General features: G+C 39.3%; 1 protein-coding gene across 3 annotated transcripts in view; it reads left to right on the top strand.

Annotated features, from left to right (window-relative positions):
* MAPRE2 (microtubule associated protein RP/EB family member 2) overlaps positions 1 to 27,043 on the top strand; it is a 149,953-nt gene that overhangs the window by 106,040 nt on the left and 16,870 nt on the right. For all 3 annotated transcript variants that reach the window (XM_077135640.1, XM_077135642.1, XM_077135641.1), the window contains 2 exons: positions 2,084 to 2,229; positions 5,926 to 6,139. In XM_077135640.1, coding sequence (XP_076991755.1) covers positions 2,084 to 2,229; positions 5,926 to 6,139 — 360 coding nt within the window. The remainder of the gene's footprint in view (positions 1 to 2,083; positions 2,230 to 5,925; positions 6,140 to 27,043) is intronic.

The raw sequence follows: 27,043 nt of genomic DNA, 5'->3' as shown, positions 1-27,043 counted from the left end.
ATAGGAAGGTAGCTGTCCAAATGCTGGGGAGCCAAAAACGACAGATTTCCACTAACATTTGGAATAACTAAAATTATAACCATACTTTATATCATAGACCAAAATAAATTCCAGATGGATTCAGAATGTAAATGTAAAACTTGAAACCGTAAAAGTACTTGAAGAAAAAAAAAGTGCTTGAAGAAAATGCACATGAATATTTATAATCTTGGTTTGGGAAAGTTGCTAAGCATGACATGAAAATCAGAAGGCCATTAAAAATGTTGGTAGAGAATATTAAATAACCCAGAAAGGGAATCCTGGTCTGTTCAGTTAAAAAAAATTTTTTTACATAAAAAGTAGGTATAATATCATATTGTTTTACAATATGATCATATTTTTTAAGGAAAAACAATACACCAAAAGATTAGAAAGGTATATACCAAAACACGAATAGTACCTATCTCTGGATATTGATAATTAGAAATTATTTTTGTTTCCTTCCTCGTCCTTTCATTCCTGTCTGTATTAAACAATTTTTTTCTCTAAAAAGTGTGTATTACTTTTTTTTTAATTTGAAAGTGGTGTGATATCTGGGTCTCAGTAGGCGATTTTTACACTGAACTCTGCAAAAGTGAAAACAACTCTTTAAAGAGCTAGAAATGAAACAGTTATGTTTAGATACTCCTCCCGTCTGTATAAAAATAATCTATTAATGTGGCTATTGGAATTCACTCCAACTGGTGGCACTTCCAAAGGAAGAACTGAATAATTATATGACTGTAAGAATGCCCCCAAATCATAATGCTTCTCTTACCTCCCCCAGTGAGTTTTGTTTTGTTTTGCTTTGCTTTCAACAGTACCCATCTGCTTGACTAGAAATTTACTAGTGTTCAGGGTATTGGCATCTAAAGAGAAGCATCAAAGAAATGTAAATATTCTGGAGGCGATATTTATTGTAGCTTATATGTTAGCACTTTATGCTTGTACCTTATAAGATGAGTTGCCCCAGCGTTTCCTGTTCCCCTGGTATCATGTTCCCTCTTCTCTTGGATTCCTGTCTCAGTAAAGAATGCTGGCCAGCTCTTTGATATGAGAGACAGAATGTGGGAAAGGCTCCTACAGAAGGCTGATGGCAAAGGATGAGGGGAGGCTGGTTCCAGAAAGGCTTACCAGTAGTGCATTAATGAAACAGGCCAGCAGATCTGGAGACAGCAGAGAAGGAAAGAGAGAACAAAAAAAACCACTGCAGGTTCCCATAATTGCCATCAGTTGCCTTTCTTCCATGTAAAAGAAAGATGACTTGTTTTTCATCTCCTTTTTCTAAATGCCATTAGCCTTTTAAGAAGCTGTGAATCAGTAGGTATGGTCTTGCCGATTTATTCTAATCCAAATCGTCATGTTTTAAGAGTTCTTCAGAAAAAAAAAATCAAAGATCTACTAATATACCTCTTTTTCTATGACTCTTTCCTCAAAGGACTCATTGAACGTTTCTGTCATGTTTATTTCACGGTCATAAACAGCATGACTCTAAACTTCGGTATGTTTCAGAGCATCCACTGGAACCCTATTGCTCTGGGCTGGAATTAAATGGTTTACCACTATTTTGGGTGGTAGATGACTTAGTCTTACAGTTTCACCTAAGTCATTTTGTGTATTTTTTTAACTACACATATTTTGAGAGCTTTTGTAATTTTCTCACGCTTAAGTTTTTCTGCATTTTTTCCCTTAAATTTATGTATCATGATGACTTAGAGAAATAGCAACCAGATAAAAGAAAAATATGTTCCTTTTTCTGGTAGAAGCTAAGAAGCATTATTCTTACCCTGATTTCCTTGGCAAAAATAAGTGTGAGGTTCTCCTCGTTGTTCATGGAACCTGGTGATGCTCTGGTGAGCACTCATTACCGCAGAGCTGATGAACGGAGAGTGACGAGTGCTGTCTCTTCCCTCCAGCACCTGTGGGCAGGGAGGTATCACTTTCGTCACCCACAACCAGGTCAGCTCTGCTCTGAGTGGTCCTGGTCCCCAGAGGATGCTTACCTTCCGGCGTGTCACACCTGGGTGCCATGACGCTCAGCACTTCTTTTCTTCTCTCTTTGCAGGAGCAGCCTATTGCCAGTTCATGGACATGCTTTTTCCCGGCTGCATTAGTTTGAAAAAAGTAAAATTTCAAGCAAAATTGGAGCATGAATATATCCACAATTTTAAACTTCTGCAGGCATCGTTTAAGAGAATGAATGTTGATAAGGTAGGAGATTAATTTGTACCTCCTAAAAATGCATTGTCTTTCCTTAAAATTGCTTTTGCACAAGAAGCCAGAAACTTATCAGTTGACTATATCTTGATTTTTCAACAGTAGATTCGAGTCTGTACATAATATAAAATGTCAACCATGATTCCCATGAAAAGCTCCATAGGCCTTTATTTCTATGAGGTTTTCATTTAAGGGAATTTCCTAAACTCATAGCCATTTTACTGAAAATCCAAACAGGAGTTACAGACATTAGATATTACTAAGTATGCCCAGTCCATGCACTTCCCAAAAAACAAACAAACAAGCAAAACAAACGAACAGAAACAAACAAAAAAATTCAACATATGGTGTTGCAGTAATGGGATACTCACATGGAAAAATATGAAATGCGACCCTGCCATACAGCATACAAAAAAATATATATATTACTAATTGTGGTTTAATATTGCAGATGAGATTGCTCTCCAAGTGCCACTGTGCTTTGTGTGTGTGTGTGTGTGTTTTTCCTTCAGAGAAATAACACATCGTGGTGGTAACAGCAAGGGTTTGAATCCCAGCTCTGTAACTTGAGCATATCATTCAGATTCTTTGAGTCTGAGTTTTGCTCTTCTGTAAAATGGAACAGAGTGGTTCAGTGGTAGAATGATTGATTGCCTCACACGTGGGAGACCCGGGTTCGATTCCTGGACCATGCACCCCCCCCCAAAAAAAATGAATAAATAAAATAAAATGGGACAGAAAACCTTTTCCCCGTAGTTATGAAGTTGAAATGAGGTCATGCACATGCAAGTGCAACAAAGTGTCTGCATTCAGATTCTCAGTTTATGTCTCTGAACTGCCCTTTTTTTCCCTTATGAATTATTATAATTTTGTCCTTAGTGATTCAAATGGAGTTAGACTGGAGTCCTTTTCTCCCCCCAAAAAGGCCTACTTCTGAGGGCCACTCAGTCTCTGCATGTTTACTGCTATTCATATGCAAATATCAACCCATATTTCTTATTTAGGATACATCTCTTAGAGGAAATAGGCTTGAAAGAAATAGAATTTTAAATAAAGGAAAAGAGAAAAATCAGAGAAGAAATGGAAAACTATTCTTGACATAACCAGTAGCATAAATAGGCTGTGGGGATAAAAAATAGAGTGTTGTCAAGAGATAGTGGTTAAAGGAAAGCAGAAGAGAAAAATTTGGTTAACTATATATATTTTTTTCACTTAATACAACTGATATCTTCCTAAATCAAAGATTTTTATTAAAATATTGTCAAGAAAATCTTGACTTCTTGTTTTCTCAGAATTTTTATTTCTGAACATACTTTCTCTTTAGCATCTTAACATTCTGGATTCTTTTACTACTTTCATTTTAAGTCTTTTGATATTAATTTCCAGTTGGTGCCTTCTGAATATGTTCAGAACCAGAGCTGTGTAGATTCTCCTTACTGTCACATATTAGCAGCACCACTTGTATTTCTTTGATTCTGTTCTCTACACACTTCTCTATATTAAAAAAAAAACAGCCACCCTTTCATAGTGATAGGGCTAGAATTAACGATAATTACAATTATCTCTCTAGAATTATACATACAGAGAATGGATGAGCAGTTGTTAAGAAAGTTGAATAAAAAATTCTTATAATGGAAAAAGACTGGCTTGCTGACCTGTGCAAGCTGTATAGCAGTAAGATGCTCTGATTTTATCCAGAAGTCCTGAGAGAGATGGTGGTCCCTGCTCATGCTTGTCACAGCCTAACTGTGTGTGGGATGGTTTTATGCAGAATTTTGCTTACAACCTCAGATTCTGAACTAAAATCTCTTGAACTTCCCTTTGGATAGGCATGCAAAATTAAGTCAGTCGCAGTAACTGCCTTCTTTTAAAGGCTAATGTCCCAGCGTCATCTAAAACTATAAATTTTCATATCTGACAATAGACAAAGTACAGCAGCATGTTAATTAAAGGGCTTCATGCTCTGAGAAGTCACTTTCTAAAACATAAACTAAGTTAAAAGTCAGAAGACATGAAAATATGCAAGTAATACAATGAAAAATAAGTTAAGGACAACATGTGAACTAAATGTGAATTCTTCCTTGTTAGCAAACTTCCTGTTTAGGCCTCAGGGCGTGTGGATGGAGTGAGAAAAGGGAAAGATCAGCACCTAATTCTATTACCAGGAATAGTCTACTCCAAAAGTTTGCTTTTCTTTATTTTGTTCTGTATTTGATTTAGTTTCGATTTTAACCATGTGAAAAACATTTTTCACAGCAATCATTATGTCATTATCCAGATAAGTTTTCTTTTATTTTTTTGTTGTATAATATATATACAAAGCAAAGGAATAAAAAAGCAGTAGCTTTCAAAGCACTCTTCAACAGGTGGTTCCAGGACAGATCCCAGAGTTTGTCCTGGTTACCATATGATCCTCTCATATTTTCATGTGAAAAACATTTTTAAAAAATTTATTGCAAATAATTTATTTTAATGGATGGCCTAAAATGCTTAGGTTGCATTTTTCTTACAGATTGTCATTGACATTTAAAATCTTCCCACATTTTTTTTTAAGTGGCTCTGATGATGCATTTTAAGATATACTATAGCTCCTGGGGTACCTTACCTAAAGTTTAATTTATATAGCTTCCGTTCTTATGGTTGCACAGTGAAGCCACAAGCTTTGAGCTCTGTTTCTGTCTGGACCACACACTTGCATGCCTGCACACACACACACACACACTCACATACATGCACACAGTCTTAGTCCCTAGGTTTGTAACTCTCTCGTGGCTCACAATTAACTTGTATTCCAACCCACAGATGTAACAAGTAACCCTCTTTTAATGGTCCAACGTAGATAGCTATAACTTTTCCTATTTTCCTTCAAAAATGACTGTTCATTGAATTAGAGCTGAGCCATCAAACTCCATTTTTTTTCTCCCTTCATGATTCTGAAAGTTCCCGTAAGACTTTTAAAGGGAATGCTGATTGGCTCTTTAGGTTAGCAATGAGGAGGATTACTCCGTAAAAAGCTGAGATTTGCACCTCAGAAGTTGATGTGAGCACTGAGCTCCTCCTCCTCCAGGGAGCCCTCTCTGACCCCCTGACTCAGCCTCCATTTCTCTCCCCGAGTACCCACATACCATCTGTGTACCTGGTAGCCTGCACGCTGCCAGGTCCTATTGGTGTGGTTAGTTCTTTTTATGCGTGTCTTTCTATATCGTAAAATAACTTCCAGGAAAGCTCATTTTGCATCACGTGAGCCATTAGGTTGGTATATGTTTGCATTAATTTGAGTCTTATTCATTCATACTTTCTACTAGCCATAAATCTGGTCAAAGATGGCCCCAGTACATTTGGACTATATATAAGGACAGTGAAACAGCACCACGTCGTAGGCCAGCATTTTGGGGGTGATGTTTGACGATGAACGTTCTTTGAGAGGGGCAGTCCTTCTTTTTGTGAGATTTGTTCAGAAGTATTAAATATCCCAAGAGACTCAACGATGATGTTTTGATTTAATTGTTTTTTAATGTGATGAAAATTACACTAGTTCTAGAATACAGGTGCCTAAGAAGCTGGGGGAGAGGTCAGAAGTCATGAATTGCTGACACGTTGGAAATAGTTGTGTATCAGGAGCACTTAGGTTGTGTTGAATACAAGCACACCTGCACTTTGTGGCTCACCTGGTGATTTTGTATTGCACAGGTAATTCCAGTGGAGAAGCTAGTGAAAGGACGTTTCCAGGACAACTTGGATTTTATTCAGTGGTTTAAGAAGTTCTATGATGCTAACTACGATGGGAAAGAGTATGACCCTGTAGAGGCACGGCAAGGGCAGGATGCGATCCCTCCCCCCGACCCTGGCGAACAGATCTTCAACCTGCCGAAAAAGTCTCACCATGCAAACTCCCCTACAGCAGGTATCGTAACAAGGAGCTCCTTTAGTCACTTCCATTGTAGCAAATGGCTCAGACCCACCTGCGCTTTGCTGTATTTGCAATTGATTGTTCCCAGCAGTCGGTATTTTAGCACCCTTGGATGGTTTTTATTGTTGTCTGTTTGATTGCAATTTTCTTCCTAGCAGTGACAGTCTTTGTAATGAGTCTAACGATCGTGATTTAAACCGTTAAAAAGGAAGAGCCATTCACTTTGCATCACTGACGCTGGATGTTAAAGTAATTCTCAGGTTAGATTTTATTTTCTGGTTTTTCTGAGAAATTTCAAGTAGTCTGTAGATTTTGATCGCAGTATTTTTGCTGCTTAATTGCTGGCAGGACAGACTACAAAATGAACTGACTTGATGCTTTTAAATACGGATCATGATCTATAATGCTTCTAAGGAACTTCATAAAATATGCATCTCATCTCCTGTATAGACAGTGCCAGTTTTTGTATGATTATGTTCAGTAACACCCCATTTATCCAACTGTGTCCAAAAGTGAAGTCACTGAAGATAAATACCTGGAACTGTACAATTTTAAAATTTTTTGTAGATAAACCTTTCCAGTAAACATTCTTGCCATAAAAGGTAGACTTTACCAAACAGAATGTGTTCTTATAAAATTAGAGTCATTATTATAAGCACCATCTTTAGTACTGGAAAGTTAAAGGATGAAATCCTCAGAGTTTGTTTATTGTTTCAACTTGTTAAATCATTTGCTTTAATTTTGTAAATAACACAAAATATTTATTTATGCCTTACCTCCAATCAGAATGGATTATATATGATAACACTAAATAAGTGGTAAAAGCTCTGTAGTCACAGTTTTCCTCACTGTAGAAAAACTATTTTTTTTTCTTTTATTTCTGGATTCACGGCTATTTTCCAGGTAAACTATGGCCATGGGAAATCTGGCATTATTTTAAATTTTAAAAAATATCCTGAAGATACAGGAATTAACATAACATGATGTCTGTAACTAATTCTCAGGTGGTTCCAGGAGGAAAAGCACGTATGTATGAGGATGTGGAGAGAGAAATAGAACAAAAGTGGCAAAATGTTAACAGTAGATGAATCTGGGTGAAGGCTGTATTCATTTTATTATTCTTGCAACTTTTCCATAGCTTTGAAAGTTTTCAAAATAAAAACATTGGAGAAGGAATGGGATAATTAATGTCCTCCCTTCACTGGTATGGGTGATATGATTATGTGATTGTCCTTCCATTAAGAAAATAATATCCTTCCATTAAGAAAACTGAAAAGAAAGACCATTCTCTTGTTTCTTTTATGTTCTTATAATTAGCTTAATATTGTAATTTGTTTTCCTTTCCTGTGGCCACTGGCTTTGGAGTTAGACTTGGTTTTAAATTACCATGCTTACCACTTGGGAAAAATTCTTTAACCCCATCCAGCCTTGGTTTTCTCCTCTGCAGAATAGTGTGCCTGCATGAACACAGTCCTGAGAATACACTGTAATCACCAGTGTATCTAATTATCTAATTACTAGTACATTAGATGAATTCTTGTTCATCTGTATTTAGTGGAGATGAAAAAGAATGGATAAATCTGAGAGATATTTAGGAAATAAAATAGATTGGATATTGATAATAGATAGATTCTGGGATGAAAGAGAAGTATCAAGCAGGACTTCTTGGTTTGTCTCATGTAATTTAGAAGGTGGTATTCTTGGAAAAGTGTTAAAAGCAAATAAAATTTAGTATAGAGCGTGAGTTTAGTTTTGAACATACTGAGTTTGAGGTTCCTTTGCAGCATCTAAGAGGAGATATGAATAGGTAGTTGTGTGTGTGTATATCTGTGTCTGGAGCTCAAAGAACAGCCTAGAGATAAACATTTGTGAGTCTTCCATGTATCCATATAATTGAAGCAAGAAGTGAATACCCAGTCAGAAGGGAAGAGTACCTTGGGGGATTCTAACTGCTGAGCATTTGGGTGGAGGGAGGGCCTGCCTAGAAAGCAAAGAAGATGCCAAAAAGATTGAAGGAAGGCTAGGGAGTGTTGTGTCGGGCAGCCAAAGGAAGGGAGCAAAATGGTCAACAATGCCAAAATCTGAGGAATCAAATAAAATTAGGAGTAGAAGAGTCCATTGGATTTCTCATTTTGGAGGTCATTGAGGACTCTTAACAAGAGTACTTCCGTGGCATGATGGGGCCAGAAGTTGTTTGTGTAATGAGTTGAAGAAAGGCTATTGAGATGGCATGAAAAGCCATAGACTATGTAGAATAGATAAAACTAAACACAGGACTTTGTGGAATGTATACATTTACGAGGTGAGAGGAAGCTGAGAAAAATATATCCATCAGGAAGAAAACTCTTCAGCAGAGAAGAAGCAGTGGGAGATTTCTGCAGAGAGGCTACCAGCAGTGCTTGAATATTAATTGTGGTGAGATCAAATAGGAGGAAGCCTGAAAATAGGCCAATAAAATGTCTCCTAGTTGGTGATTAGAATCCTTTAGAGAGTAGGTCCATTAAAATGCTGAGCGCATACACCTCAATTGCAGTCACTTAACAAGGGCATGTGGATGTGAAAGTGGATACACTTAAGAGTAGATCCAAATTTGTTTCACACATCTGTCGGGGAAATAAACTCGTTGTGCAGGGAAATTGCCATAGTAGCTTCAGGAAATAAAATTGGAAAGAGAGTGGTATTTTTCTTGGTTTGATTTTTTGGTTTTAGGGTAAGGCCCGATGGGCATATTCGTATCTGTGGAGAAGGAGTAACTGAAAATGAAACAAAAGAGGGGAAATTGGTAGAGCATGACCCTGAAGCTGGAGGGAGAAGATGAGGTCAAGATACGGGGCTGGAGAGGCGAGTGTTTATATTCCTGGAGTAGAAGGGATGGGGTAGAGACTAAGTTAAAATGAAGTCACAAGGAGTTGGGAAGCAAAACCTTATAGTGGTTCAGCATGACCTTTAGCTGTGGAAAGTCAGCAGCTTGCAACAGCATCGGAGCTGGAGTGGAGAAAGGGGGTGATGTGTCCTGTTCAGAGTTTGGGGTGGGGGAGGCAGATGGCGTGAAAGGACAGGGAGGTGAGAAAATCAGGAATTCTAGGCATTTCTCATTTTAAGGTCTTTTTCTATATTTTTGTGTACATATATTCTATAGTGGTTAATGCATAGATTAGTCTTGAAACACAGCTAACCATGGCTACTTTTTCAAGTTTTTAGTAGTGAAATTAGACCTCAGGATTTTCTTCCACAATCCTAACGTATTCTCAATTTTTTTTTTTTTTAACATTGTCACCAACATTCCTACTCCCCCAAACAGAACTGCCTTTAAGCTATCTGGGCCTCCTTTTCTAGAAATTCCCTCATCTGCCTTTCACAAAAGCCACAGAGAAACTTGTGCCATTTTTACAGAAAGAATGCCCATGCACATGAAGGAGAAACACATATTTTCCAGAGTGCAGGCTCTCAAGTTACAAAGCTCAGGAAACACATTAAAGTCAACAGATAATAAATTTGGTTTTTAGTGTTCCGGAAGGCAGTTATCCCTGAGACTTGTGTTCCTGAGACCCTGACCACATTTTCCTCATTGGCCTTAATAAAGGAGAAAAGGTGTTTTCAGAAGTCCAACCAGTCATTCACTTTTAATAAAATATATCTGACTGCTGGATACTGTGGGGTAGTAAAACTATACTGAGACAAGAACTGGAGCAAGGTATATATCACAGATGGAACACTATGAAAAATCCTATAAATACAATAAGACCTCATTTTTCTAAAGGTCATGTACCCAACTGTTGGGAATACAGCCAAGAAAATGCAAACCCAAATGTCTTCTAAGGGTCAGAATAGATGTTGTAAAATCTGTGCTATAAAATTTTATTCTTTTCTCAAGAGAGTTCCTAGGGTACTAGAGTCTATTTGCTTTTTCTTAACTTAGGCATAATTATAATAAACATGGGGATCTGGTTTCTCGGCACATAACATTGTAAGGCAAAGGATACACTGGTGTCAATAGAAGTTACAGACATCAGTAAAAGAAGAGCCAAAAAGATTGTTAACAAAATCTTACTATACAGCTTAGTGGCCTTGGATCTTTATAACAGGCTCTAGTAGCCTCCTGCCGTCAGGGTGTGTATGACACTGGCATGCAGCAGTTGATGCCCTCTGAGGTCCCTTCTAATTCCTAAAGTTCTATTATGATTCCCTCCTTCAAATGTTGACCCTGAATCATCTCCCCCATGAACTGTTTACAGTCTCTACACCGGTTTCCCTGCCTCTGCTGTGAAGCCTCTCAAGGTTATTCTCTTCTCACACAAGTATGATTTTGTCCATCCAGAATTTCAGACAAATTAAAGTGCTCGATGAGCTGCGGGTCAGCGCCTGGGGAATTCATATGTATCTCACATTTATCTCACAGTGATACCTGGTCAGTATCACTCTGTAATGTTTCTGCTCTGTTCCAAACCTCTGAGCCTTGGTCATTTCTTAATTATCTGCATTAGTGGAAATAAGCAGTTACGGTATATTAAAAAACAGAAGCAAGGCCTCGGTTATTTTTTTCAGTTTTGTCTTGGGAGTGCTTGATTCATTTTGCAGTGTATTTCTCTCCCAAAACATTTCCTTAGGCTGATACTAAAATTAACTTGCATGTCCTCACTATACATATATTAAAAGCAGTAAGTGGAAGCTCAAAAGCTGATTGTATGGCAAAGGGACCATTTAAGAACGGGAAAAGTGATTGTGGAATTGATTTTCCATTTGTTGATAATTAAGAGAGGTCTATCAACATTGGCAAAAAAATGTTTTCACATCATACAGGCTACAGAAATAACCACACATCACAGGTTACTTACTTGCATGTAAAGTGAAGGCTCACCACACACTTGGTACATTCTGTTTTTGTGAGAATGTACTGAATTTTTTCAGCCATTTCAGTTCAGATAGAAAGTTTTCCTCTGTGAGTTCAAGACACCCTAGAGCAGCTCAGTATCTCTGGGCTGGGTCACATACCTGGACTGTAATGAGCTTTAGCATAAATCCTGGCTATTATAGAAGTATGGACAATTGTCTGGTGACTTTTAGCCTGTCTGCACTCTGAGGAATTGTATCTTGAATTTCTTTTGATCTCCCAAGCATGAGCAATATTAAAATATACATTTTCATAATGATGGGTATCTATTAAGCGCATATATCATCATAAGTCAGGTTTGTAAATTTATTGCTGTTAGCCATATCTGCAACTTGAGATAGCTGTCTGTGGGCATCGGATTTTGTGTGAGCACTTACTAAATTTAAAAAGGACTTCAAAGTTATGCTTCCTGTAGCAAGTACAGCTTAGTCACATTGCAAATTCACATTAATGAATTTAAATTCACATACATTAATGGATTTTAAGTTGCTTTGGGAATTGAGTCTGAGCTTTCTCATTTCCTCAGTGATGGCAGTCTTTCAACCCTAACGTCAGACTAATGGGAATACTAGAAAAATGATTTCAAAAAGGAAACAGCCTAAAAAATACAATAAAACAAAGTATTTGAACAATCGTAATTAAGCCTATAATAAATGTGGATTTGAATAAATGCTAACATGTTTTTTAAGAACTGTTGACTATTTGAATGCTCTTACCCTCAGCTGCCTTTAATCTTGGGCCCTCTAAAGCAGTCAGTACAGCCTTAAAGCTGTGACCATGTTCATTCATTTGTCAGCAGTATTTGAGCATTTGTTGAGCATTTCATTGTCTAAGCACGACTCCATCACCTTCTTCTGGGAAAGGAGACTTATTTTTATCATGTTTGTTTTTAAGAGAGGGAGTGAAATGTAGCAGTTGAGTGGTTTTTATCCTCATTCTGACCTTGGTTTTATGGCCCAGAATATAGTCTTTCTTAATCAGTGTATCATGTTGGGAGTAGTGTTTTGTGAATATCAATTAAGTCAAGATGGTTAATAGTGTTATTCAGATCTTCTATGTTTTTACTTGTTTTTGTTGTTTTCATTGCCTGGTTCTAACAGTTGCTGAAAAGGGAGGGTTAAAATTCCCTATGATTGTGAGATTGTTCATTTTTAATTCTCTCAGTTTTTGTTTCATGTATTTTGAGGCTCTGTTATTAGGTACATACCCATTTATGATTGTTAAATCTTCCTGATGAGTTGGCCCTTTTATTATTGTGAAGTATCGCTCTTTTTCTTTGGTAATATTCTTTGTTTTTAAGTCTATTTTATCTGCTATTACTATAGCCACTCTAGCTTTCTTGTGCTTATTGTTTTCAAGGTGTATATTTTCCCTTGGCAGGTTAGCTTTCAACCTATCTTTGTTTTTATATTTAACTGTGTCTGTTGTAGACAGCATATAATTGGGTCTTCCTTTTTTATCCATTCCAGTAATCTCTGCCTTCTAATTGGAGTGTTCAGTCCTTTAATGTTTAATGTAATTTATTGATTTTGTTGGATTTAGATCTACCATATTATTATTTGTTTTCTGTCTGACCCCTCTGGTTTTTCCTTTCTTATCTTCTTGATTTTTAAATATTTGTTGGAACTACATTTTAATTTAACACTTTTTACATCATCACCTATAATCTTTGGATTAATTTTTTAGTCATTGCTCTAAGGATTACAATATATATTTTTATCATTTCACAGTCTATTTAAAATTAATTTTGTACTTCATGTAAAATATGGAAACCTTTCAACCTCCCCACCATATCCTGTGTTGAAGTTGTTGTAGGTATTACATCCATGTACATTATCAGTCTGACAAGACAATGAAAACTTTTGCTTAAACCCACATTGTTCAGTTCTTTGGCTATCAAATAATTGAAATGTGCTTATTCCAAATCAAGATGTGCTGTGCATATAAAATGCCTGCTGGATTTAGAAGACTTAGTATGAAAAAAGAGAATTAAAATATATCATGAGGCAGACAGTCTGGGGAAGAAGCCTGCTTGCATCAAATACCTGGGAGAGAGAGGTCTGTCTGTTGGGAAAGAGAGAGGACAACCAAACTCCTGTAATCAGCGGAAACTCAGAAATAACTAACAAGCGAAAGCCTAGGACAAGATGGAGGCCCAGAAAGAGAGGGAAAACCGTGCACATTGCATTTGCTTTGGAAGGACAGTCCTGATAGGAGGGCTAATACTCAAGGAAATCTCTGTCTTATCACCAGCTGGTTATAAAGTCAAGAAACAGACATCCCAGGAAGTCAATCCCAGAGTTAACATTTAAAAATACTGAAATGGACAGTGTGTGACAAAAGAATACAAGATGAACAAAGAAGCAGGAACTAATGACCCATCCGAAGGAAAAAGATAAAAATGTAGAAAATACATACAAAGACAGCGAGAATGTAGACATACCAAACAAAGTCTTTTTAAAAATGATCTTTAAAATGCTAAAGGAGATGAAGGAAAGTGCAGAAAAATAATTAAAGGATATCAGGAAAATAATGAACAATATGAGAGTCTAAGGAAAGAGAGAGAAATTTTTTAAAGGAAGAAGACTACAATAACTAAAATGAAAACTGCCCTGGAGGGTTTCAAGAGCAGATTAGAGCTGACAAAAGAATCAATGACCTTGAAGACAGAACACATGAAATGAGTCAAGCTGAGGAGCAGAAAGAAAAAATTTTTAAAATGAAAATAGCCTGTGGCAGCTATGGTACACCATCAACCTCATATACATATTATAGAAGTTCCAAATGGAGAACAAAGAGAGAAAGAGGCAGAAGGAATAGTCAACTAATGACAGAGAACTTCCTTAACTTAGCAAAAGACGTGAACATGCACATCCAAGAGGCTCAGAGAACACCGAATATGATAAACATGAAGAAAAATATACCCCGTTATATACTGATCACACTATCAAATGCAGAGACAAAGAGTTCTAGAAGCAGCTAAAGAAAAGCCAGGTGTTACATATAAGGGAGTCCTAATTAGATTGAGTGGTGAATCGTCATCAGAAACCGTGGGCACGAGATTACAGTGAGTTGAAATAAATTAAGTGCTGAAGAAAACAACTGCTAGTCAAGAATTTTGTATCTGGCGAGACTCTCTTTCAAAAATGAGACGGAGATTAAGACATGCTCAGATAAACAAAAGCTGAAGGAGTTTTATCACCATTACACCAGCACTACAAGCAATGCCATAGGGAGTTCTTCAGACTGAAAGAAAAGGACACTAGACATTGGTTCAGAGCAGCATAAAGAAAGACAGACCTGCGGTAAAGGTAACCATTTGGTTAATTCTAAATGGGAGTGTTGTTGTATTGTATTGTTCTATATGTAACTCTACTTCTTACTTCCTACGGGTGCCAGAATGCAAATTTGCATAAGAAGTAATGATAAACCTAGGATTTTGGACATACAGTGTACAAAGATATAAATGGTAACAAGTATCAAAAAAATGGTAGGGTTTCAGGGGGATATAGGAAAAGTATATGTTCATGCTACTAAAGTTAAGTTGTTATATGATTGTTATATGTTTAGGATGTTAAATCTTAACCCCATGGTAACCACAAGGAAAATGGAAGAAAGATATATCCAATAGAAGTGAGAAGGCACTCAATATGGTACAACACAGAAAAAACAAATAGATTATAAAAGTAGGCATTAAGGGAAGTGAAGGACAAAAAAATTATAAGACTTACAAAGGCTGAAGAGCAAAGTAGCAGAAGAAAGTCCTTTATTATCAGTAGTGACTTGAAATGTAAATGGATTAAACTCTGTCAAAAGGCAGAGATTGGCAGAATGGATTTTTAAAAAAAGCATGATCCACCTATATGCTGTCTGCAAAGAGACTCACCTTAAATTTAAAGATACAAGTTGATTGAGGTGAACGGATGGAAAAAAAATACCATGTAAGTAGTAACCAAAAGAGAGCTGGGTGGCTATACCAATATCAGATAAAATAGACTTTAACTCAATTGCAGATATGAGGAACAAAGATGGTCATTATATAAAAAGGGGCAGTTCAAAGGAAGATGTACCAATTATGAATATTTATGCACCTAACAGCAAAGTCCCAAAATACATGATGCAAATACTGACAGATTTGAAGGGAGCAATTGACAGTTCTACATTAATAGTAGGAGACTTTAAGACACGTTGCCAATAATGGATAGAACATCTAGTCAGAAGATAATTAAGGAAGTACAAGACTCAAATGCTGCAGTAAATCAACTAAACCTAACAGATATATATAGAATACTGTACCCAACAAAAACAGAAAACGCAAGTCTCAATTAATTCAAAAATATTGAGATCATAAAGTGTATCTTCTTTGACCACAATGGAATGAAGTTAGAAATCAATAATAGAGGAAGAAATGGAAAATTCACAAATAGGTGGAAATTAAACAGCATACTCTCAGATAACCAGTGGGTTAAAAAGGAAATGAGAAGAAAATTAGGAAATATCTTAATGTGAATGAAAATGAAATTACATCATGCCCAAATTTATGGGATGCAGTGAAGGCAGTGCTGAGAAGGAAATTTATAGCTCTACATGCTTACACTAAAAAAAGAAGAAAGACTTAAAGTCAGAAATCTAACCTCAAAACCTGAAGAACTAGAGAAAGAAAAGCAAACTTACATCAGAGTAAGCAGAAGGAAGGAAATAACAAATCTTAGAATGGAGATTAATGAAATAGGAGTCAAAAAAACAATAGGGAATCAACAAAACCAAAAGTTTGTTATTTCAAAAGATCAGTAAAAGCAACAAACCGTGAGCTAGACTGACAAAGAAAAAAAGAGAATACAAATAATAAAAATCAGAAGCAGAAAGGGAGACATCACTACTGACCCCGCTGAAATAAAAAGCACTAAATAGAGGATACTATGAACAACTATATGACAATAAATTAGATAACTTAGATGAAACGGGTAAATTCTTCCAAACACACAAACTACCTGCACTGACTCAAGAAGAAATAGACAATCTTAACAAACTCATTACTGGTAAAGAGATTTAATCAGTAATCAAAAATCTCCCAACAAAGAAAAGCCCAGGACCAGATGACTTCATAGGGGAATTCTACCAAACATTCCAAGAATACTTAACTCCAGTTTGCTCCTACTTTTCCAAAACATTGAAGAGGAGGGAATGCTCCCTAACTCATTCTATGGGGCCAGTATTACCCTCATACCAACCCCAGGTAAAGATACCACAAGAGAAGAAAACTACAGACCAATATCTCTGATGGATATAAATGCAGATATCCTCAATGTAGTAGCAAAACAAATCCAACATCATATTAAAAGAATTATACACCATGGTCAAGTGTGATTTCTCCCTGTTATGCAAGATTGGATGGCTCAAAGTGTGTAAAGCCTGGAATATGGAGCCCTAGCCTAATAGTATTACTAATCCTGATTTCTCAAATCGTGCATTTCAAATTACTTCTCTCTGTAAATGATGTGGGTGGTTTCGATGTGAAGAGTCAGCCCCTCAGACAAAACTGACATGTATTTCGGCAGGCCACCTCCGTTTCCTCACCCAGGATTCTGTGGAAGAGTGTTGGTAGTCTTCATTTTTTCCCACTTGCACGTGGGAAGCAAACAATCCCAACTCTTTTCCAGGCAGCATCAGCTCATTCTTCACAACCATCTCCTTTATACATTGAATTAAACAGTTCTGAGACTATACATTGATAAATCATTCCTTTTCCTCTCTGTAAATATAATAACATGGTATTTGGTGTCTCAGCCTGAAGTAAACCTTGTCACAGGTCTCAGAAGGCAATGACTTGGCATTTATTTTCAGTTTGTATAGGCAGAATATCACAGTGAACCTATTTTCTCGTTATTAATGGTACCTCTCCTTGTCATTTGGCATGTTGGGTGGAAACAAAAGTTTTGACTTGAAGACTTTTCTGGAATCCCTTTGAATTGGGTGAACTAAAACCGTGAACTAAATCTGTCTTGTTCAGCCATTGTGTCGCCATTACCTGACACATAGAAGGTTCTCAGGTAATACTTGCTGAAGTGAACTGGAGTAAATTGCATCACTATGCCCCCTATCTGGATCAAGGAAGATGCAGTATGAAAGTTGACACATGGCTGTTTTTAAAGTGTTCTCCAGGCATTTGTGTCACCTGTCCACCTTGCACTGGAGCTTAGAAAGTGGCATGGTATACTATGGAGTAACTCAGGGAAATATTTCTTAAACAAGAGTTATTTCCTGTATTCCTAGCCTTTTTGTGAAAAATTTTCTTGACTTCTCATTCATGTAGTCTCCCAACAAATATTTTTTTGAGGCATGGGGCGGTGGGGTGGGAGGCAGTTCTGAAGATATACAATGAACCTGACAAGACCCCTGCTTATAAGGAACTTAGCCTATTGGGAAATCTAATAGACACTAGTAGTGCTTTCAGACAATATATATATATATACACATATATGTAGGAATATACCAAAACCTGAGCTGGTCTTGCATTTTCTAGAAAGATTTCCTGGAAGAAGTGAGGTTCATTAAGACTTTCTGAATGAATACAGATTTAACTAGGCAAAGGCTGTTTGGAAGAGCATTCCAGGCAGAAAGAACAGGATGTTGAAGTCAAGAGAGAATGTTCCTGGTTTGGTGAAGTATGTCGTTCAGTGTGGATATCAGACATGAGACATAAGCAGGGCCACTGTATTATGTTTTAAGAGATTGTTAGTGTTCAGTTGTTTCCAGAAGAAATTCTTCAAACTTGGCCGTTTGAATAACATGCCGTTATTACCCCTGAGCTTCTGAAGTCCAGCATAGCTCAGCTGGGTTCTCTGCTTTTTATCAGACTGCCATCCAGGTGCTTCTGGGGCTGTGGTCTCATCAGAGGCTCCATTGGGGAAAGATCCACTTCCAGGCTCTCTCTCAGCTTGTTGACAGTTCTCTTGCAGTTTTGGGACTGAGGCTTCAGTTTCCTGCTGGAGACCATTCTCAGTTCCTAATGGCCAGCTGCAGGTCCTTGCCAGATTGTCTTTTGCAGCAGTTGACTTCCCTCATGCAGCTGACTTCTTCAGGGTCTGCAGGGGAGGGAGGCTGCTAGCAGGGTGGAGTCTTATAAATAGTAACGTCATCGTGGGAGTGAGACGCCCATTACCTTTACCATGTTCTCTGTGTTGGAAGCAAGTCGCAGGTCCCATTGCACTCCGGGAGAGGGCTCTATTTGACACAAAAATGTGTACTTTATAATGGGGATAGTTGGGGGCTGTTGAAAGATTTAAGCAAAAGTTTGCTGTGCCATATTGAGAACACATTGTGGGGACACAGTTGCAGTCCAGAAGGCTTGCTGAGAGGCCACTGCAGCGAAGTGTGTGGAAGAGGATTGTAGCCCAAACAGACGTAGTGGTCCTGTGGTTGCAGATTTTAAGGAGGTATAGTCAACACCATTTGATGATTAATGGCTGTGGGAAGAACAAGGGAGGGGAGCCAAGGATAAATATACATAAGTTTCTGGCTTGGCAGTTGATTGGTGAGAGCAGAGAACCCTGGAACGGGAGCTGATTAGGATAAGTGCAGGGCAGTGGGCAATTCAAATAGGCTCTGATTTTTGTTCTCACCTTGCTGAGCTCCGACCTGCTTTGTGGTCTCAGACCATGGCTCTCTGCGTAGTCTGGGTAAGACAGTGTTAAAGTTGCGCAGCACACTTAGCATCATCAGGAAAAAAACCCCTCAAACCCTGATCTTGCCAATTGTAAGTCAACAGGGACACTGACTGGAATCTAAAGGACAGCACAGTCATGAGTGATTAAATACTTATGTTCCCCCTCCAAAAAAAATGGCTGTTTTAGTTTATAAGCTTTTTGCTTAAATGACTGCTGGATGCCAGGAGTGCAGTGACACCCGTGATGTGGTTGTCATGGTAACGCCTGTGTGTCTTCTCAGCCTGCTGGCCCGGTTTGCTCAGCTCTTACAGCCATCCCCTCTCAACCTCTGCCTTTCCCTGTTTCTACAGTCAGGAGGCAAGTGGGAAACCCTCCTAAATCATTGGGGTGCTTATGTGTGTGGTTTTAGGAAGGTGGAAGATCCTCACAATTCTGTTGCTCTGCGAACAATTTAAAAATAGGGAGTGGAAAAACGGCGATGATTAGATTTTGTACCTAATGTGTTTCAAAGCAGACCTAATTTTCTCCCAAAATGCAAGCAGTGTGAAAAGCCAGAAGGTTATCAAAAGAATATATACCATGCTCCAGTACTCAATTTGAATGTTTAATAGTCAAGCCATTTCAAGATGAAGATCTTTCCTGTGATTTTCTCCCCTTATGAAAAATTCTCTAAAACCGGAATGACTCAAGCAGAGCCTGGAAAGTACTGGAGAATCACATGATGGCTAAAAATAAGCACATCATCTGCAGCAGGGACAGTAACCAGGACAGAAGCAAAGCAGTCCCTGAGTGCTCCTTCTCGCTGGGCGTGCTCAGTGGAAGCAGCCCTCTGGCTCCTCACAGGGACAGGCTCTGGGATCCCGGTCAGGGGAGAGGAGTCCCCAAGCACTGCTCACACTCGGCAGACCCCTGACTAATAGTGTGGCTCAGGCCTGCTCTTCCAGGGCCGAGCCGTTTATTCCACTGTGTGAGGACCCTTGAGCAATGAATTGGGAGGGACTCGGACTGACCCTTACCTGAGGTCATTGCCTTCGTTTCCTTCAGCCCCACCCCCATCACCTTACAGTCGACAGCAAATGCTATTTTGGTATAAGTAGTTGTACTTTGCTGATGTTTACAAGTGGGAAATCAGTTATTGATCACAGTATGTCTTTTTGTCATTTAACATTGCAAAGCACGATATGTGGTATAAAATGGCTGGGACATTTGGCACCTCTGCTATAGGATATATAATATCGTTTTCTAAACTAGAGCATTACAAATGCTTTGCTTAGAACTGCCACTCACTACTCGTACCCAGAGAAATTTCTGCATCGACCCTTACCCTCCTCCTCCACCCCCAGTGTGTTCTCAGCACAGAGTCAGCTCATGTTGAAAACCAAGTCAGATCATGTTGCTTTTCTACTCAGAATCCCATGGTGGCTTCCTTTTTCCCACAGAGTGAGATTCCGCTCCTGGCAGTAACCTGTGAGGCCCTACGTGACCTGCTCCCTCCGTTCACTCTTTGGCCTTCTCTCCTCCAACTACGCTCCAGGCTCCCTCTGCTTTACCCACACTAGCCTCACACTGAACAAATGGTACCGGGCCTTTGCACGTACTTTGGGCCTTTCCTCTGCCAGGAATGTTCTTCTGTCTCATATCGTTACCTCACTCAAGTCTTTGCTCACATCTCACTTTCTCAATAAGGCCTTGGAGTTAAGGGTTACTCCTACAACTGGCATGTGCCTCACAGGCGTTCTGGAAACTATGACTGTGGAGTTGTTGTAAGAGATATCAGCTTCTGTGAGGAATGAGGCTCTTCTGTTGGGCAAGTTCCTCGCCTCTTTGCATCTGAGTAGACTCAGTACAAGTGTGGCCCAGGAATGAGTTGTTGAAACCTCAGAAGATCCATGGCAGATGTTCACCCCTCCCTGCACTTCCTGTCTGTCACTCACCCACCCCTACCCTGTTCAACCTTTCTTTTTTCCATGGCACGCATTTTCTAGTTTCCTGCCTCATTAACTAATGCATTGTATTATTGTTTGTTTCTGATTTTCCCAGCTGGATGTAAACTCTGCAAGGACCGGCATCTTTGTGTTCTGTTCCTTATTTTAACCCAAGTGCCAGGCATGTAATAGGGTTTCAACAAATGTTTGTTGCATGAATAAATGAATTAGGGTAATTTGAGGAGGAGCACAGAGATGTGGGTAAAACACCCCGTTTTCTAAGATAAAGAGTGGATGGTAGAACCTCCACCATGGACCCCAGTGGTAGGTTATGGGTTAATAACTTTTTATAAAGATTTTCTTTAAAGGAAAATAGAGTCTTCTTTCTTTCATTGTAATTTCAGCAGTTTAGCCTTTATTTTGCTAGTGTTGACAAATGGGAAATCCGGGTGCTCTCCCATCAGTGGTAGTGAAACTGGGTCTCATTTACTGACTAAATAATACATAAGCTCACATTTATTGAGCACGTACTGCGTGCCTGGCTCTCGTTTGAAAGTATTCTGTGTTTTATCTCGTGTATTCCTCCCAACTCTATGAACTAGGTACAGTCCTATTTTATGCATAAAGGAACCAGGGTGGTAGTGAAAACTCCCCAGCCAGCAAGTAGCAGAGCTGGGACTCCCAGGAAGCCAGTCTGGCTCCAGAGCCCCCACTTCACTGCACCCCACTGCCCCCTCCCCCAGAGGCACGGTGACGGCTGTCGGGTTCCACACCATGTCTTCATTCCCACAAGGGGAATGTGGTTCACCATGGGCTGTGGGGAGCCGCCCCAAGCTGCTGAGAGAGGAATTGCCCACTGTTACAAGCTGATACACCGACGTAGTAGAAGGGATGGACAGCCAGACTTTGCCAGCGGCACTGGTGGGGACAGAAGCCAGAAGGGCTGTGAACTACTAATTTCAAAATAAAAAAACCAGCTTCTTAATGATCCCGTGAACCAGGGCCTCTCAGAGCCCTCTTACGTTCTGTTTGGGCTGAACTCTGGCCACAAAGATGCTTTTCCCCCCTTTATTAGAGAACTTGTGAGTTAACAGAGAAATCATGCATAAAACACAGGATTCCCATACCCTACCCTATGAACACCTTGCATTGGTGTGGAACATTTGTCACAATTGATGATAGGACATTTTTGTAATTGTGCTATTAACCTGAAGTCCATGGTTTAATCTAGGGGTCACTGTTTGGGCAGTGCAACTCCATGATTTTATTTCAATTTTTATTCTGTTGTCAAATATACAATCTAACATTGCCCCTTTTAATCATATTCAGATATACATTTCAGTGCTGTTAATTACATTCAGAATATTGTGTTACCATCACCACAGTCCATTACCAAAACAGTTCCATAATTCCAGATAGGAACGCCGTATATTTTAAGCCTTAATGTCCCATTCCCTGTCCCCACCCTATCTTCTGGTAACATACATTCTTGAGTCTGACTCAGTGAGACAAAAGCGCTTTTTTTTTTGCCCTCAGAGCAGAGCACAGCTACAGAATCTACAAAGTGAAGCTATCAAGCCATTTTTAAAGGAAAGGATGAGATTTTTAAATATTACTTGAACTTGTAGTCATCAGAATTGTGTGGTTGCTGAAAGCATATCGTAGTCTGGTGGCTCTGGTGTCATTTAACCATTTAGGAAACACTCTTCCTGTAGGAATTCTCTCTTCTCATCAAAGCAGCCTGTATTCTTTCCCCCAGCAGCGACACCATTTTTTTTTTAACCAAGCCCATTATCTCAGTTAAAAAATAAAATCTGTTTGCCACAGTAAATGGGATGAGGAAGTGATGTCAGACCTACCTACGGATTATTAATCATTGCAAATTTGATGTATTTTCTTTGATGTTTCATATGTGGGTTTCTTTTTTTCAGCAAATATATTTTATTGCAACATACATTTACCCATCATGTTGAGGGACATTTAAATGTTCTCTAAATGTCTAAAATATTTATTTTGGAATCATCTTTTTTTTTTATATTAGAGAAGTTACTAGGTTTACAGAAAAATCATGCAGAAAATAGATTCCCACCCATCACCCCTCACATACAATTTCCCCTATTATTAATTAACATTTTGTATTAGTGTGGTACCTGTGTTACAACTGATGAGAGACTATCATAATTGCACTATTAATTAAGTCCATAGTTTACATTAGAGTTCACTGGTTGTATTGTACAGCACTGTGGGTTTAAAATTTTTTTTTATTCTAGTAGCATGTATATAACCTAAAATTTTGTTTTTTAGCCACATTAAAATATACAATTCAGGGCTGTTAATTATGCCATGATGTTGTGCTGCCATCATCACCATCCATTACCAAAACATTTCCATCACCCCAAACAGAAGTTCTGTACTAATTAAGCATGAATTTTCTGAGGGGTTTTTTAATTGAGTGCAAGAGACTGTGGGGGAGGAATAGTCTTCTCAAAGCAGGGGAGAAGTTGGGGAGGACCAGAAAAGCATTGCTTCCCGTGTGTACTTCTGTTTTGTAATGTCTCTGAGCTTCTTGTCATCGGTAAAATGTCATATTTTTAGCTCTCCTGTTTATGACTTTGGCGGAAGAAACATGGCAGATTATGTGAGAAGAATTTCTGAATTCCTCCAGAGTCCTGGCCATGAATGATGAAGCCAAGCCCGGTGCTTTTATTTGCTTCATCCTACCGATGAAGTAAGTTTGGTCTCCTGTGACCAAAATGTTGTAGCATTTTCCATAAACATTAAGGACGCTACTAATTATTGACTTCAGACACAGTGATGGTCTGGGTTTACTAAGGCAGTGAATCAGACCACTCTTTTTTTTTTTAACAACCATGGTTAAAATGTCTTAGAATCATATTTATACCCCAAATCCTAAAGGCGTTAATTAAAATGCAAGTGCTCAAAGACTAGCATTGTAAATCACAATCGTATACAATGAATACAGTCAGAGAATTACAGGGACTTGTGCAGAATTTATGTCTGTTTTCCTCTGCTTCTGAAACTCCTTTTCATTTTGCAAAGGAAAATTAGGGAGGCAGAGAAAAGCTTGAGGGAAAAAACGATTGCTTGTAAAACAAGGCTACCACTAATTATGTTTTCAGGACATCATCAAATGCAACTTGGAAAAAAAAATTGAGATGTTTGATAGCTGCAAGAACAGATCTTTATCTGTATTAGAGCCAAAGTAGCCTCAGTCTCTATAAAAGCTATTATGTAAATGTTACACACAGGCACTGTTGAGCTCAGAGGCATGGGGAGGTACTGGAAATGGAGTCATCAGCAGAACAGGGGGATTCTAGGAATTAGGAAGGCAGTCTGTGAGAACCCCAGCATTTAAACCAGATTTGATACTATGAAGGCCATGATTGGGCTATCTCCCAAAATTAAAATACAAGTGGGCGGGCCACGGTGGCTCAGCAGGTAAGAATGCTTGCCTGCCATGCCCGAGGACCCGGGTTTGATTTCCAGTGCCTGCCCATGTTAAAAAAACAAAAAAACAAAAAAACAAATGGTAATGTACATAAAAATATTCTATCAATTTTAAGTTTACCCATTGATAACTTTACAGTTTTCTGATCACATCCATATTACAGTGTCCCAGATAAGTGGGAAAAGACTATCCAGTAGCTCGAGAAACTGGGTACACCTTAGAGTATGATTATTTTGAAAAAAGATAGCAAGACTTAGGAAATAAATAAAAACATTGTTCTCAACTGTCTAAAGAATATCCTGTACTTGAAGATACTGCCTTTTATTTATTCTAAAAAGTAATACAGGACAGTATTAAATATAATCCAGACAAAGCTTTCATTTTCATTTTCATAAAATTTAGTATACCTTTGTATTAGTCATCTAATAGATGTGAGGGGTAAGTTACTTCTGTATTAAATTGCAACTTGTGATGATTTAGAGTTCACTTTACAGTGTTCAAAATAAGCTTTTAGTTTCACCCTGAGTTGTGTTTTTTTAAGCTCCAAACCTCTGAAGATATTAATATCTTTCTCATGTCTTTCTGTTCTTTAATTTCTTCAAATTTATTCCTTAGGTGGTATTAATTAATTAGGGCTCACCTCTCATCCTCACTCATCAGATGTTTATCTCCATCATCAGTTTCCTTCTAAACAGCTTAATCAGAGTTCCAAAATCCCTCTGATTTTAAATATCAGATGCTAATTTCCTAATTGATCTGTTGTCAAATTTTAAAAATTTGTTCTCCTTCAGTCTCCTTGCTCTGCCAGCCGGTATCACACCCCTGTCAGTGATTGCAGGTGGGGCCGCAGTGTGGAGGGGGGAGGGGCCGGTGCGCTCCTCTGCACCCCCACCCTCACCCCAAGGCTGAGACTCTGCAGAACCCCAGTTTGGGAATCAGACCCACACAGGGATATTTAAGTTGGGCCCTGTCAGCACCAATAGACACGTTTTTTCCAGAAGAAACAGATCTCCCTGTGAGGCGGGGGTTGGCACCCGGCAGCACCAGCACCCACCAGGGCTCTGCCCTCTGCCCGGAACCTCAGGGAGTGTCTCCCGGGGCCCCTTGCGTCCTGTCTTGGGCTTTCCCTACCAGCCAGCTTCCTCTGCTTTTTTTTCCTCGCTCTTCTCTGGTCATCCGGGCTTGCATGGTCCTTTGGCTTGCTGTGGTCCCTTCCGCTTCCTCTTTTGGGCTTCCTTTCAGCCTCCCCTCCTTTCGTGTTATTATGTTTGTTTTGTTTTTAGTGTCACTGAGACCAGGTAAGGCAGAGTCTAAGGACACAAGTGTGTCTGATGCACGTGGCTCACTTAGTGCAACCTGCCCTATCACCGTTTCTCACCTGTGTGGAGGCTGGCCACGTGCTCTAGAGGGAGGCCCCGTCCTCAGAAGCAGGCAGGGACGAGGGCAGAGGCTCTGTACAAAGCACTGTACCTTCCTTGTGAAGCGTTTCCTGGCTGGATTTACCCACCCCATCCATTGTCCTGATTCCGGATGGAAAGGGCCTAAGTCATAGTGGAAGGTGACCTCGAGAGGAAACCTCATAAGAGCTCTCTCCTTCTGGGAGGCTGTGCTTTTTTTGTTTGGTTTCCTAAGTGGATTGCTGGCCCTTCCTGTCCATGCCCTCAACGCGGGCATCAGCTCCTCAGGCTCTCCCTAGCATCGTCTCCCTGTCAGGCACAGTGAGGGACCCCGAGAAGATAAGATAGTAAACAAAATAGACGCAACGTCATGGAGTTCAAGGGTCATGGAGGGATAGGCCTTAAAGAAATGACTGTAATTACAGTTGGTACATGCTCGGGAGGGGGCTGAAGTGTTTGGAGTGCTGCAGCCTCCTCGGGGGAGCGAAAAGAGACCTGGATGACAGTGGGACCTAGTTCCTCCAAGGGTGGGTGGCAGCAACGGGAAGGGGAGTGTTTCAGGTGGAGGGAATACAGCCCAGCCCCTGCCCCGTGGTCCCGTAGGCATGGAACCTGGCTGGCACAAGAGAGAGTCTAGGGTGGCCGTGTATAGGGACTCACAGATGACCCTGTCACCCCACGAGACTGTGAGCTCCCGGAGAGCAGGGACTGCGTCTCAGTCCTCTTTTTATCCCCGGCACTTAAGGATCTCCAGTACACAGCACGTGGGGGCATGTGATTCAATGTCGATCATCAGGAGTCTTTGAGCCACTTGCTGCTAGGCTTTCTCTATATAAAAATATGTATTGCTAATAAAAAGGTCTGATATAACTTGCCCTTTCAAAAGCTGCTTCCCTTGCCTCTCTGCACTGAGTTTTCTTTATCTGGTAGGTCAGGCCTTTGGTTGGAAAACCTGGCCAGCTGGCACAGAAGTAGTGAGTGCTCCAGGAGTGTGTGATACGGGCTTCTGCAGAGATGAAGGATCCCTGCAGCAGTACCCTAATCACTAAGAAAGCAGAACATCGGCTCTCTAGAATCCTTGGAAAGTTCCTCTGCATGAGTGAGATTTCTACCAGAACACTCAAACTACTTTTAAGACATTTCCAGTTAAATTGTTCTGATTTAAAAGTGTATTAGGGGTGAGCCAGGGTGACTCGCCTGGCATGCTGGAGACCCAGGTTCTATTCCCAGTGCCTGCCCATGCAAAAAAAAAAGGAAGTATATTAGGCATTATATTTTAGGATTTTTTTTATTATGGTAACATATATAGAACTCAGAATTTCCCTTTTTCACCACTTGAAAGTGGTAAAGATAGGAAATTAGAAATTTTGTTTTTTATTTTCTCTAACAGAGACATGTATTTTAAAGGACATGATGCTGTCAGTGCTTCTTGAGGGTAGACTTTTGGCATCTATAACTAATGACCAGGTACCTGAAGACATAGAAATAGACATTTTATAGCTTTCTGTTTGCTACTTTGTAATTAAGATATTGGTTGGAACTTGTAACT

Source organism: Tamandua tetradactyla, chromosome 18, assembly GCF_023851605.1.
Source record: "Tamandua tetradactyla isolate mTamTet1 chromosome 18, mTamTet1.pri, whole genome shotgun sequence".
Classification (NCBI taxonomy): domain Eukaryota; kingdom Metazoa; phylum Chordata; class Mammalia; order Pilosa; family Myrmecophagidae; genus Tamandua; species Tamandua tetradactyla.
The sequence above is the reverse complement of the archived record's forward strand: the minus strand, read 5'-3'. Positions and strand labels throughout refer to the sequence as shown.